At 37.7% G+C, this 15236-nt stretch overlaps 1 protein-coding gene across 4 annotated transcripts in view; it reads right to left on the bottom strand.

The window, feature by feature from the left end:
* Positions 1–340: 340 nt before the first annotated feature.
* RIF10 (polyribonucleotide nucleotidyltransferase) overlaps positions 341–15236 on the bottom strand; it is a 78161-nt gene continuing 63265 nt past the window's right edge. The window contains exons 13-25 of one of the 4 annotated variants that reach the window (XR_013254345.1): positions 14302–14394; positions 7342–7520; positions 6975–7158; positions 6788–6835; positions 6541–6613; positions 5662–5735; positions 5453–5560; positions 5152–5246; positions 4443–4506; positions 3781–3834; positions 3459–3500; positions 1413–1954; positions 341–765 (exon numbers count right to left, since the gene is read on the bottom strand). Coding sequence is in view for 1 of the 4 variants with exons in the window: in XM_077391856.1 (XP_077247971.1) it covers positions 1514–1954; positions 3459–3500; positions 3781–3834; positions 4443–4506; positions 5152–5246; positions 5453–5560; positions 5662–5735; positions 6541–6613; positions 6788–6835; positions 6975–7158; positions 7342–7520; positions 14302–14394 (1455 nt within the window). In the remaining 3 variants the exon portion in view is untranslated. The other 3 variants (XR_013254344.1, XR_013254346.1, XM_077391856.1) reach the window with 3 other exon arrangements.

The following is a 15236-nucleotide window of genomic DNA, read 5'->3' as shown; positions in this document are numbered from 1 at the left end:
CTCAAGACTATTTTTTTTCCTAGGCTCCGTTGACGTAAAATTGGGCATAATTTTTTTTATTTTTAGAACATAAAATGAATTTTACGCCCATTTTTAAGTCGAAAGAAACGGAGCTTAAACAAATGTTTTCCCTGCAATCCAAATGCTAAAGCCTTCTTCCTAATAGACTTTAAACTTTTACCCATCCTGACACCAAACCTATGTCAAATTTATCAAAGTATGATGATTTATTGCAACTATTCTCCACATGAACATTGTCACTTTACTAGCACCTGAAAAACAATTTTACTCTTCAGAAATCAACTTAAATGTTCGGAATAAGGAATAAAACACATATCGGTCATCATAAATGGCAATTTTCCCAGGGAAAAAAATTGGGGTAAGTCTGACATCAATTGAATATCTTGTATTGACACAAGGTTCTATGACATTTGTAAAACAATAAATCATCGGAAGATACATGCATAGGGTCTGTTTTCTCAAGCATTTTGCTTATATAGACATGGTCATCACATGGTTGGTCCACAGATGAGTGAATGTGGTCAAGCCTTGATAAAGTGTCATCTTGTTATCAGCAAACAAGATCTCAGAAACAATATTTTGGATCTCAGAGTGTTGTCCTTCTAAATAAGGATACATTAGAAGTAATGTATAACATAGAACAGGAAAAAAGACAAGATGTTTTGTCCTCCCAGCAGTATCAAGTGTGTTTCAACATAGAAATGCACTTTAGAAAAGGGTCTCTGTTACAAAGCAATTGAATACCTTCAAAAAGTCACAAGAGACACATGGTTATCAGGATGAGAGCATATTTTTTCCATTTTCTGGTAACACTGAATATAATTTGTACAGCGCAGATTAAAGACCACAGCTCAAATCATTGACTCACTCGAGTCTACTCGGTTTTTACCTTTGGCCAAGTTCTTGTCCGAGCCAAGTTTTTAAACACTTTTTATAGTTTAAATGTCTATCTAAGGTAATTGGTATGGGTAAAATCTGAGGGTGTATGGACAAGTGTCTAGAGTGTCTAGTATCATTCCCTAAACACTTTCCAACAGAAGGTGACAAACGGTGGCCCCGGTGAGACAATTACAAAGGTTGCTTATCTTGTATCTGACACAAATTTATAAATAAGAAAAAATCAGATCTTTAATGGAAAAAAGGAAAAAGAGAGCATTTTAAAGAAAGATTAAAAAAAAAGCAAGCAGAGCCATTATATAAGGATAAAAAATGTGCCCCTCAATTCATAAAAAAATGACTCATGCATGACTTCGATGTTTTTGCTAGTGTGTGTGTGGTGTGCCTGTAGAAAGTCGTACCAACAATAACAGTAAATGAGTTTCCTTATACCATTCAAAAACAAAACCCAAAAAAAAAAAAACCAATAACAGTTAATGAGTAACATTTCATACCTGGATTCTGTAAGCATCAAAGGATCTTTCACTGCTCTTCCATTTTGGCTATTTGGAGATGTCCATTACCTTTGGTCCCTAAATAGAGAAATCAATGTTTGTTACCCAATTTGAGCTTCCCCATTCACTAGGCTAACCTCATCTTTAGATGCAACGCCTGTAACTGCATTACTGCCACTTTTCTTCTGCCTATCTTTGTTAATATACGGCCCATCTTTAGGAGAGCTACCTAATCTCTTGATAACCTTCTCTTTTGGTAGAGTTTTCTCAGGTGTACTATCTTTGTCAGATGTTACTTCCTTATGGGAGCCTGTGACTTTTCTTGGGGCACCCTTATCCTGGGGTTGACCCATCTGCTGTCCTGCGAGTTCTGCCTTTGGCACGCCTGCTACTTTTTCTGGTGCATCCTTCTCGATGGCATTTTGGGGTGGTACATTTTCCTTTGTTGTGCTATTCGTCCACTGCTTGCCACTGCTTTTCTCTTGGGTTGCATCCGGAAGTAGTGTTTTGTGGCTTAGGCGCAATTGACCTTTTTCATTTATCTGGAGCACATGGAAGTAATCAAACATAATGTTTTCTTCCGTAAATTCTAGAAGCTCTATGAAAGGCTACATATCAATTTACCAATAGGAAAATAAGAAAGGAGCGGTGTAGGAGAGTCCATCAAGGAGATATTTAGTCAAGATGGAACCATTCAGAACCTCATCCATTCATTTGTTCACTTTACTTGGCAGCTGCCACCAGTTGGTTGTAATGAAATGATTTTCAATGCAGCATTCTTCCATGCTGGTGAACGGCTGGTTTTGTATGTATCTTATAAATGATCTTGGTGAACTTATTTTGTTCATCTCAGCTCCTACCGGTGGCCAGTAAAATGCTCTACCATAGGCGATAGACAGCCGTCATGGCTCATCATTTGTATCTTAAGAATATATTAAGAGATTATTTTTTGAATGGCATGTATAAAGAGGAATTTATATGTTCGGTGATTTACAGAGCACATTGAACATGCTGCTAGAAAAGGAATAATCAAAATTGGAAATTATTCATCGTATTTTAGGACTGTAAACACTTATTACAGAAGTTTGACGATTGGCAACCAGCCAATTGTTTGACAAAGCAAGATTTCGGAGTGACTTCTTAATGTGTTTGGATCTGACATTAAGTTTCCTCTAGATAGAGAAGCCAGTAGTCTCCTTGGTTTTGGTGTCTGGCATGCTTAGTGCTTTGTGATGTTTTTGTTCACCAAAACTAAAATGAGCTTGGAGTTGTTTTAAAAAAAAAAAAACTAAAATGAACTTGGACTAGAAATTAAGAGTCCAGCCTAACCGTTAACTTGGCAGACTTTGGAGATAGAGCAGAAAGTTTTTTAGCATTGGCTGAATTACTCTTGTTATAAATTCAATTTTCAGGTTGAAGTGCATTGCTATGACATGCAAGAAAAGGAAATAGACATTTTATGTTGACCGTTAACTATTGAAAGGTTAGACCAAAATGTTATCTTATGAGAACACAATTATCTTCACCATTTCCTGGGCTCAGGTAAAACAGCAAAAGCCATCAAGGATACAATGATGAAGATTGATTGTTTATGAATTCCCCCATTATAACTTTTTCAAGATCCATTTCTTTTGGAGTTACAGCATTGAAAATTTTCGCTAAAAGCTATGGCTCATTCTATAGAGGTTTATATCATTTCACCAATCACCACTAAAATATGAAAAACACAGTTCTAAAATTTCAGGTATCGATTTCACATGAAAATTGCAAGGCTATTGATGTTGGCACTACCATGTTTTAATAATTGCAAAAACTCAGCTCATCTTTTAATTGGCTTCTAAGAGCTTTTTTGGGAACTGTAATAACCTTTGACATCTGTTTTTAAAAAGAAAGACAGGCTTCTGAGAGCTTTTTGGGAACTGAAATAACCTTTGACAGCTGTTTAAAAAAGAAAAACCGAGCTGCGTTTGTGCAATTATTAACAATGGTAGTGCCAACATCAGTAGGCAATTGCAAATGCAAACAAAAAGATAAGAAGTCACTAACCTCGATAAGTTTGACATCTAAGCGGTCTCCAACTTTAAAAGCCTGTAAACGAGGCAAATGAGCAAATCACTAATAGAAAGATATTGTCATAGTCCAAAAACTCATTCATTGACTTGAAGTTGGAACTCAGTTTGGATCGGTCCATCGTACTGAGTCCAAACTCCAATTCTTTTTATGGGACTCAGATGACTGAAATTGAAAACTGTGACCAATTTAGACCAATTTCTGAGTCAAGCCTGAGCTTTTGAACAATGTTTTGATGATTTTCGTAAGGATAACATAGAACTTGATCAGACTAGATGGACAAATCATGTACACTTACATCCTCAGCCTTCGCCAACCAATTTGAACTCAGCTCACTAATATGACAGAGCCCCTGTAGAGGATAAAGCTTGTGATACACTGACAACTTAAGAGATGGTCCATTGAGATAAAAGAATCTAACTGATGATAAAATAAAACAATTTTATTTGCCGACATACATGGTCAGGTATTGCCACCCTCAAAAAAGGCAATTCCACCATGCCAATTTGTCCTATATGTAAAAAAATTACGAACATATAAATAAGACAGATCAACATGGGTGGAAGAGCTAATTTAAGGCTGAGTCCCCTATATCAAATACACAATGGAATGCTTCAATAAACACACCAAATGAGAAGCTTTGTTTCCAGTGATTTTCCGTTTCTGAATCTCACATGAAATTGATTTAAACATAAAAAGCACTTCTTTAGTTATTAAGAAAAATATAATCTTCATGATAATAAGTGACGAAATTTTGGACCCTAAACAAAGTTTCTTTTTCTCTTTGGTAGCTAAGCTGGATTTTGAGTCCACAACCTCATGGTAGTGACATGAAGAACCTTCCAACTGAGATATGGGCTTAAAGCTCTTAAAACCAAATGATCAACCAGAAAGCTATGCCTTTCGTTCATGAAAAGCATAGATTTGTTGTAATTAGGAATGTTGGGAAGAAGCAGATACCTCACGTCCATGTGCGATCTCAACAAAAACTCCATAAGGGGCAATGGATTTGATTTCACAATTCCTGAGTATCACACCAGAGAGTCAGATATATTATTATGCTATAACTTGAACATTCTACAAGTACATTAAAAACCAGATAGTTAACTTGAACACATAAACTGATGAATGCGTCAAATCAGAATGAATGCTTAGTAGTTTTGGCCCAGGTAAGACTTTGTCATAACGAACGTGGAAAACATTACTTTTAGTAACAATTGATGTTATTAGGATATTCCAGGCAGAGATTTTTGCTGGTATATTAATAAATGGGCCATGATTAGTTATTTAATATCATCAGTTCTTTTTGTAGGTCAATTGTCTCATGACTTGGAACTTGTGCCCTTTAAACCTATTTATCAGAAAAATTAAATAGAAAACTATTTCAAATAAGGATACTAGATTATCATTGGAAAACATAAAAGAAGTACAACCATTTAAGTTCAGAAAAAGAAAAAATTATATTGTGCGACTGTTTTTCATTTTCTTTTCCAAGCGATAAGACGTAAAGGAGGTAGCTGAAATTAAGTAATACAATGATATGCTGGTGGAAAGTATGGAAACTCTAGACAACTTATGTGGGATAGGAAAAGTTGAGTAGCTGAGATTAAGGATGTGTTCTAAATAAATTAACTTTATTAGAATGCACTGTAGCCAAGAAGCATCAAACCTGTAAATATCACCCACGGTTGGAACCATCGTCAGAGTGGTAATTAAGGCTTTTGACTTCTCCAAGCTTGGTAAGTCCCTCGCAGTAATTTTAACCTGTGAAACCACAATCCCATAAAGTAGCAATAATAGAGTGAGAAGATAGGCAAAGTTGAAGTAGACTGTCCTAGTCTATGCCAACCGATTGTGACTTGTGAGTCTGAAACCAATTATTGGACTTAAATTTAAGTCTAATTTTGAGGCCAATAATTGGTTTTGGACTCACAATCGGTTGGCATAATCCCAAATGAACAGGGCCTTACTATGCCATCATCTTGTGTATCGATTGCTTCCACTCCAGACTCTTCGATGATACTTTTCACCTTTTTTCCACCAGAACCAATTATCATGTTCACTTTCTCTGGTTTGACCTGCAAAAGCAGAATGTTGTTGTGTTCAAGCACATAGGACAAGGAAAATTTCTGTATTCTGAGTTTGAACCCATAAAGGGAAAAAAAGCCGGAAAATATACCTTCATAACATGAATTAGAGGGGCATACATGGAAAGCGTCTTTGATGGTGGAGGTGAGCACTTCAACATTTCGGCTGAAGTAAAGGCTAAAGTTAATCGACCTTAGAAAAAGATTAATCGACCTTAGAAAAAGATTAAACACGAAAAATACACTTTTACCAGTAGGTGAAACCAGACTGACAGTAAAGCCTAGTCTTTCTAAACTATGTGAACAGTGCTTTAAGTAGTAAACAGACACCATGCATATACTTTAGAAATATATTTCTGAACTATGTGTACAGTGCTTTAAGTAGTAAACAGAAACCATGCATATACTTTAGAGATAATTTATTTATTCGACCTTATGCATAAAAGCATTTTTTTTTCTTGTTAACACCTATAAATACATCCTAATAAGATATGGTCAAATATGGTCTCAATCTGCGTTCCCCAGTACTATTATATAACACCCAACAGACACCATGCATATACTTTAGAGATGATTTATTTATTTGAGCTTATGCATAAAAGTAATTTTTATTTTTATTTTTTTTCCTGTTAGCACCTAGAGGGCGAGCCTTGGCGCAACGGTAAGGTTGCTCCATTGTGACCTGCTGGTCACGGGTTCGAGTCACAGAAACAGCCTCTCTGCAAAGCAGGGGTAAGGCTGCGTACATCTAGCCCTCCCCAGACCCCACAATGGCGGGAGCCTCGTGCACTGGGCCGCCCTTTTCCTGTTAGCACCTATAAATACCTGCTAATAAGATATAGTCAAATATGGTCTCAACACATGTTGCCCGGTAATATTAAATAACGCCTAATCATCACTAACCATCAATCTCCTATACATTGGTTACTGAGGAAAATTAATGCAATATAAGAAAAGATACTTCAAATTACCAAGAATTTGTTTTCGTCCATCTCTAGCTTGTAGAAGTGCCTGTTCCATAACAGGTAAAGTGATTCCTCCCACCTGTCATAAGAACAAGTGCACCAATAGTAATTTAAAGTCGTCACCCTGCATCAATTAACAAGAACCAAAATACAAAAAACAATAAACCATCAACCCAACTAATCAATTATCTTAGAGTTCACTAGGAATAATGTATGTAGTGACAAGTGCAGTATTTGTTTGAAGTATATTGACCTTTATGTCCATTTGAAATGCAGTGATACCATTTTCATTACCAGCAACCTGCAATATTAAAAATAACTTGTTACAATGTTTATCGTTTTCAAAGCTCTTTTAATGTATATCAAGTGGCCTGAGGACAAATTTAATGCATCAATTAATGATCTTAATTGGAAAGAACAGAACCATTGCAAGGTCAGACCTTAAAATCCATATCTCCGGAAGCATCCTCGGACCCGCTAATGTCAGAGAGAATAAGTGGGGTCCCATCTCCCCCAAATTCTTTTGTGTCCAAAACCATACCCATTGCTATGCCAGCAATAGAGGACTTCACAGGAACACCAGCATCAAGCAGTGCTAAGCAACCCCCACAAACAGATGCCATACTGCCAATTGAGTCATACAAATTAAGTTGTTAAAACACCAACTCTACAAAGAAGTGTGTGATAGATTTATACTGGAGAAAGCAACATAAAAGATAATGTTTGCAAATCTTTGCAATGAATATGATAAAAAAATGCTCCAGTTAGAAATACATTCAAGAAATAAAATCAGTGAAAAGGTTTCACCTTGACGAGCCATTGCTTTCAGTGATTGTACTCTCAACACGTATAGTGTAAGGAAAATCCTCTTCAGAAGGTAAAATAGGCTCGAGTGCTCTTTCTGCAAGCATTCCATGGCCAATCTCCCTTCTAGAGGGTGCTCCCATGCGCCCAACTTCCCCAACACATGATGGTGGAAAGGAGTACTGAACAATTGAACCAAAAGAGTATCCTGTCCATTTAGCTTCCTTTTGAAAGTCTCCATGCATAGAATTTAAATATCCAACTTGCAAAAAACCTCAAAGAGATCTATAACTAACAGTAATTCTTTTGACACCACTTCAAGTACTAAGAATCTTCAAATTGGAATGCTCTGAAAAAGCAAAGAGTTACAGCATATGGGTAGCAAATTATGATGGCAGATCTTTATATGAAATTCACTGGGCAGGAAAGGGGCAAGGAATTAAATAGATTAAGTTGTTATCCTACAACTTCAGCTGGAATTGGGAGACTGCTCTAATTCTAATAAATGACAGTAGCAGGCCAGAAAGTCCACACATATTCCTTCCCTATTAGAGTAGATGAAAGTTCTTATCCAAGAATAAATCTACTAGAAGAAATGATATAATAAAAGAACACTTCAACCTGGATTGAGGTTAGGTTATCCAACCTGGATTGAGGTTAGGGTATCCTAAAATGATTATTTGTAAATAGTGGATTATACTAGTTTCAATAATGATATAATTAATGGCTTCCAAAGAGGCCTTCATGTACCATTTACAAATAAGATCAAACTAAAATAATCTTATGATCTTATTTGTTATGAGTTAGCTGACACTTCAAATTTATTGCTGACACACCTGTCCTACTGTGTACGACACGACACGCGTGTCCACCCGTGTCGACTCTCATCGGCCACCCCAATGGGACCAGTAAAGGCCCAAATCACCTCCCCTGCGGTCATTATGCAAGACACCACCAACACCGGTAGGACCAGGGTTCCCCATGCTGGAACTATCAAAATTTAGCTAAAAGAAGCAAGGCAGAGGGGCCTCCCACTCTTGCACAACGATTTATATTCACAAATTTTGTTAAAATGTGGAAGGACAAGAACACTTTTACATCAGAATACAAAGGGACACCCATAAATACCATCCATTAGTTAGTTAGGTAGGTAGAGATAAAACACTTCTACTTCCTTTGCATTTTGTTCCAAAATCTGGGACTAATTCTCTTCACTCACCTACTTCTGCAATCTTTGTGCATTTCCCATTCTACTGTTGAGCCAGATCTGAGGAAGGATCGTATTTGGAAAAGTCTCAGATTCAGGCTAACTGTAGAGAACAGCTTCTGATCGTACCTCTTGATTCCTATCTTTGATTGTATAGTGTCCTCAATCCTCATTCGAGTGGGGAAAACATATATGCCACGTCTAATGTTGTCATAAAATTAATAATTTGTAAATCTATTGAACATTAATTACCAACCATTTCTTTCTTTCTTTTAAATTGACAAGTATATATATAAATATTGATGAATCATACAAGATAAACATGAAGAAGGGACCAGGAGTCCCCGATGATTACATCGTATGTCGGCTAAGGAGAGAGCTCCAAAGCCCAAAAGATAATGAAAACTATCCAGAAAGAGCTATTTCCCTTTACATTCCCCAACATACCCAAAAAAGACCAACTTCCAACCGAACGCTTGCGATCTTCATCGAAGATCTTGAATCAGCACCCATAAAGATTCCAACAAACTTTGCGATCCTCCTCAAGGATCTTGAATAGAACGCCTTCAACAGAACTTCCAAACAACTTGTGAGATCTTCCTCGAAGATCTTGAAGACAAACCTTCCTAACCAGAGTCTCAAAGAGCTTGAAAACAACTCCTCCGAAGATTAATGATCTCCCTCCACTTTTTGTAATCTTCCTCAAAGATTTTGAAGAAAACCTAGTACAGGGTTAAAACAGAAACCCTCAACATATTCCATCGACAACTCGTGTCAAGGAATTACAAAAAGATTATGATCAATCCTATCCCCAAAAAACTGTACAAATCTAACCCAAAAACGTAATAAAGATTGTCCCCAAAAAAGCCACCCATAAAAGCCAATGGGACCAGTAAAGGCCCAAATCACCTCCCCTGCGGTCATTATGCAAGACACCACCAACACCGGTAGGACCAGGGTTCCCCATGCTGGAACTATCAAAATTTAGCTAAAAGAAGCAAGGCAGAGGGGCCTCCCACTCTTGCACAACGATTTATATTCACAAATTTTGTTAAAATGTGGAAGGACAAGAACACTTTTACATCAGAATACAAAGGGACACCCATAAATACCATCCATTAGTTAGTTAGGTAGGTAGAGATAAAACACTTCTACTTCCTTTGCATTTTGTTCCAAAATCTGGGACTAATTCTCTTCACTCACCTACTTCTGCAATCTTTGTGCATTTCCCATTCTACTGTTGAGCCAGATCTGAGGAAGGATCGTATTTGGAAAAGTCTCAGATTCAGGCTAACTGTAGAGAACAGCTTCTGATCGTACCTCTTGATTCCTATCTTTGATTGTATAGTGTCCTCAATCCTCATTCGAGTGGGGAAAACATATATGCCACGTCTAATGTTGTCATAAAATTAATAATTTGTAAATCTATTGAACATTAATTACCAACCATTTCTTTCTTTCTTTTAAATTGACAAGTATATATATAAATATTGATGAATCATACAAGATAAACATGAAGAAGGGACCAGGAGTCCCCGATGATTACATCGTATGTCGGCTAAGGAGAGAGCTCCAAAGCCCAAAAGATAATGAAAACTATCCAGAAAGAGCTATTTCCCTTTACATTCCCCAACATACCCAAAAAAGACCAACTTCCAACCGAACGCTTGCGATCTTCATCGAAGATCTTGAATCAGCACCCATAAAGATTCCAACAAACTTTGCGATCCTCCTCAAGGATCTTGAATAGAACGCCTTCAACAGAACTTCCAAACAACTTGTGAGATCTTCTTCGAAGATCTTGAAGACAAACCTTCCTAACCAGAGTCTCAAAGAGCTTGAAAACAACTCCTCCGAAGATTAATGATCTCCCTCCACTTTTTGTAATCTTCCTCAAAGATTTTGAAGAAAACCTAGTACAGGGTTAAAACAGAAACCCTCAACATATTCCATCGACAACTCGTGTCAAGGAATTACAAAAAGATTATGATCAATCCTATCCCCAAAAAACTGTACAAATCTAACCCAAAAACGTAATAAAGATTGTCCCCAAAAAAGCCACCCATAAAAGCCAATGGGACCAGTAAAGGCCCAAATCACCTCCCCTGCGGTCATTATGCAAGACACCACCAACACCGGTAGGACCAGGGTTCCCCATGCTGGAACTATCAAAATTTAGCTAAAAGAAGCAAGGCAGAGGGGCCTCCCACTCTTGCACAACGATTTATATTCACAAATTTTGTTAAAATGTGGAAGGACAAGAACACTTTTACATCAGAATACAAAGGGACACCCATAAATACCATCCATTAGTTAGTTAGGTAGGTAGAGATAAAACACTTCTACTTCCTTTGCATTTTGTTCCAAAATCTGGGACTAATTCTCTTCACTCACCTACTTCTGCAATCTTTGTGCATTTCCTATTCTACTGTTGAGCCAGATCTGAGGAAGGATCGTATTTGGAAAAGTCTCAGATTCAGGCTAACTGTAGAGAACAGCTTCTGATCGTACCTCTTGATTCCTATCTTTGATTGTATAGTGTCCTCAATCCTCATTCGAGTGGGGAAAACATATATGCCATGTCTAATGTTGTCATAAAATTAATAATTTGTAAATCTATTGAACATTAATTACCAACCATTTCTTTCTTTCTTTTAAATTGACAAGTATATATATAAATATTGATGAATCATACAAGATAAACATGAAGAAGGGACCAGGAGTCCCCGATGATTACATCGTATGTCGGCTAAGGAGAGAGCTCCAAAGCCCAAAAGATAATGAAAACTATCCAGAAAGAGCTATTTCCCTTTACATTCCCCAACATACCCAAAAAAGACCAACTTCCAACCGAACGCTTGCGATCTTCATCGAAGATCTTGAATCAGCACCCATAAAGATTCCAACAAACTTTGCGATCCTCCTCAAGGATCTTGAATAGAACGCCTTCAACAGAACTTCCAAACAACTTGTGAGATCTTCCTCGAAGATCTTGAAGACAAACCTTCCTAACCAGAGTCTCAAAGAGCTTGAAAACAACTCTTCCGAAGATTAATGATCTCCCTCCACTTTGTGTAATCTTCCTCAAGATTTTGAAGAAAACCTAGTACAGGGTTAAAACAGAAACCCTCAACATATTCCATCGACAACTCTTGTGTCAAGGAATTAAAAAAAGATTATGATCAATCCTATCCCCAAAAAACTGTACAAATCTAACCCAAAAACGTAATAAAGATTGTCCCCAAAAAAGCCACCCAGAAACTCCACGAGAGCTAACCCCTTTACTGCCTGAGAGATTTAAGCTCTCTACTGCCTTTCCCTGGGGTTTTTCCCTTCTTTTTTTCTCCCGCATCCTGCTTCTCAATCTCACGGAACATTTTTTTTGTCCCTTCAACATTCTCCGCGTACCCTATTCCCAGATGGTCCCCCATTTTCATCATTTAATCAAACTCACCAAAATAGTCCTTCTCTTCTTCTTCTGTAACTTCCTTCTCTTCCTCTCCTGAATCCTCCTCTTCCGTTTTTGACACCACCTTCCCTTCCCCCTCTAAACATCCTTCTCTTCTTCTGTTGAAACCTGTTCAGCCCTATCAATACAGGATTTAATTTTCCCACTGAGTTCTGCTTCCAACGAGTCTCTTGACATTTTAGACTCCTCATCAGGGAAAACTGTATCCTTCTCCGTCTCCTTTTTCGCCGAAGCGGCCTCCAGACGAGCCTTTCTTTCTTCCAGCTCTTTTTCCTGACGTTGTTGAACGTATGGCAACTTGTATTGAGGTATGCAAACTTCTTTGACAGACCATTTTCCCGTCAATTAGAAAAACTCTTACTCATTCTCCATTGCTTCCTTTTTGAATTTTTTCCATTGAACTTTCATGTATTCTATCGTGATCTCGCTTTTTGTCGGAGATCCCTCACATGATCTCTTCTTCTCCTCCCCTCCTTTTTTGGGTGTTGAATCATCTTCCCTTACAGCCTTCCCCTTACTTTGTCATCCACTCTTTCCTCATCTTCGGAGGACGACAAGTCTCCAAGTTTCTCGTAACTTTCTACCATATTTAGCATATCTGAGACAAATTGCTTCTTTCTTTGCTCATTCTGTTTGAACAATGGCCTTCTCGTTTCTTCTTAAAGGTTACAGAACCGCCTTTTCTGGCTTCTTGGAGAGAGGAATTGTAATGATGACGCTTGGTCTTATCGAAACCGTGTATTAGAGAGCCTTTTCCAACACGAAAGCTTTTCAAATTCCAATCTAAATTTACACCTTTACAAGCCAAGTGTCGCTTTTCAATTGCTTTCTTGTTCGGTTTCCCAAAATTTGAATTTCTCGAGGCTATACCCGGTCTAAGTACCCTGATGTTCTGATTTTGGCGTAGGTCTTTTCGAAAAGTAATCTTCTTTTAGATTTTTATATGAGTTCTTGCCGTCTTGTCAAAGCGAAGATTATTTTCGTGATTTAGCCCCCCTTCAGTTTGTGGGGGCATTAATTGTGTCTTGTTTGATAGCCTCAAAGTTCACAGTCCTTGGTCTTAGAGAGACGGCTAGGGAAGTCTCAGCTACCATCTGCCTAGAAGAAAATTTGAATTTCGAGTTCAACGGCTCTTTCTGACCCTCCTGTAATTGCCAAATTTTACCTTTTTTGCCCTCCTCGACCATTCTCGCTTCCGGCACCAACGGGAAAAAACCCATGATGTTTTTCCCATTTTGGCTAGCCAATTGGGACGAAACTTCCTCATTTTCAGCTTCAGGCATACATTTAACTTGGACTAAATAAACTCTGTTATCCACTTTTAAATTAATGAATGGTGTCACAGACTTCCAATATTGAGTTAAGACCTTTACCGGGGCAAAGGCCACGCAGTAGTCACAATTCCCTGATAGTTGGACTTGAAGCACTTGTCCAAAAAGTTTTCCCAAGGCTTCTACTGTCAATAATGACCATGCATGGAGAGGAATATCATAAAATCTTAGACACACCGTTTTTGCCCCAGAATGAATGACCGGGTTCAAGGAATGCAAGGAGGCCATGTAGTGACCTTGAGCATCTCCCCTTTTTTCTGAGAATCCATAGGGCTTGCTGCTCTGAGTCAAACCTGAATAGAATTACCAACCATTTCATGCCACGTGTTTCTTTCATTGTTATGTCTGGTGCAGTGGTTATCCTGTCCAGTATATTCTATGTTTCGAACTCTTGTATTAAATCATTTTTTGACAGAAAGGGCTACAATCCCATTGATAAAACTGATGACTTTTATTCATTTAGGCTGTAAAGCTTTCTTTAACTCAGAAGTGTTACTTTTGCCATCTTTGTCTTGTACCAAACCTTGAAAATGCTAGTGTGTGCATCATTAACCATATGCACAGCTATTGCAAGTAGAACTTTTGCACCATGTTTATGCCTGGAAACAAGTCCATGCAATTGGGGATAAAAAGCAGTTAAGAACAATGAAAAGTACTTAAAATGATAATACAAAGGAATCAAACCAATAAAGTTTAAAAGCACCTAAGAAATAAGATGCTATTCAAAAAAAAAAAAAAAAAAAACCTATGAAATAAGATGTCAACAGGAGGTCATCACAGTGTTAAGCGCATATTCGTAGTTGCAGAAATAATAAAAATTATCTAATTGGTATTAGCTGAAAAATACATTCCTCGAACAATCTTTTATAGATTATCTGAAAAGTGCACTCCTTGAACATTCTTCTTTTATAAATAAGTACGTTCTCAAACTCACAATTCAAGATTATGATAAGCACCTGAAGATAAAATCTCTTCAATTCCTCATCATCCACAAGGTTGTCTATCCTTTGTGCCATTTGTCTATCTCCAAGAGTAACTACAGCAAGCGACTGCAAAATATGAACAGAACACCATCATATAACTTGATCTATGCAAATGCTATTATTGAATAACATTAATTTGACAATCAATTGTCAACTAATAAGAATAGTGGCTAACTGATGCACTATTAGCTTACAAAACACTTTAAAACACCAATTACACAAGCTACTATAATGGAAATCTGTCAAATAAATGTAGATGCATAAGATCTAGGCAGTGTTCCTCCTTTGAAGAATTCAATAATGGCCCTAACATGATCTTCATTGATAATCTCCCAGCAATGTCTGATGAAGCCATCAAATCAAACAGACCAAGTAGTTGAGTCCTTAGCATGGCCAAAAACAGCCTTCTTCACTTCATCCTCGTTCGGAATACTCACAAGCCATCTTGTCGTCATCCTCATCTACCTCAATCGGAATAACATCCAATAAATCGTCATCATCATAAACTCCCTCTTCCGTCCATATGTATATATGGTAATCACACACTACCTCCTGAATAAATTCCGGATTTTCCTCCCACTTGCCAGTGTGCAATTTGGGGGTTTTGGTTGGGTGCGCGTGTGTGTGTGTGTGGGGGGGGGGGGGGGGCGCAGGTGGGGCTGCCCTTTCAAGTTTGGTGTTTTTTTTTTTGTGAGTTCGCTTTCAATTCCTGGGATTTTCTTTTTTAGAAATTGTTTTGGACCTTCAACTAAAATGGTGGGGACCACCCACTTAAATGAAAACCATTTAACTTAAGTGAGCCTTTATTATGTCGTGGAGACTATCATTTAACATTAGTTTATGCTAGTCACTTAAGGGGTTTTGTAGGGCTGAGATTAGATTAGTCTAAATGGCGTAGACTGTTTTAG

This window comes from Tasmannia lanceolata, unplaced genomic scaffold (genome assembly GCF_043159265.1).
Source record: "Tasmannia lanceolata isolate RefF3 unplaced genomic scaffold, GAP_Taslan_0.1 ptg000012l, whole genome shotgun sequence".
NCBI classification, from domain to species: Eukaryota; Viridiplantae; Streptophyta; class Magnoliopsida; order Canellales; family Winteraceae; genus Tasmannia; species Tasmannia lanceolata.
The sequence above is the reverse complement of the archived record's forward strand: the minus strand, read 5'-3'. Positions and strand labels throughout refer to the sequence as shown.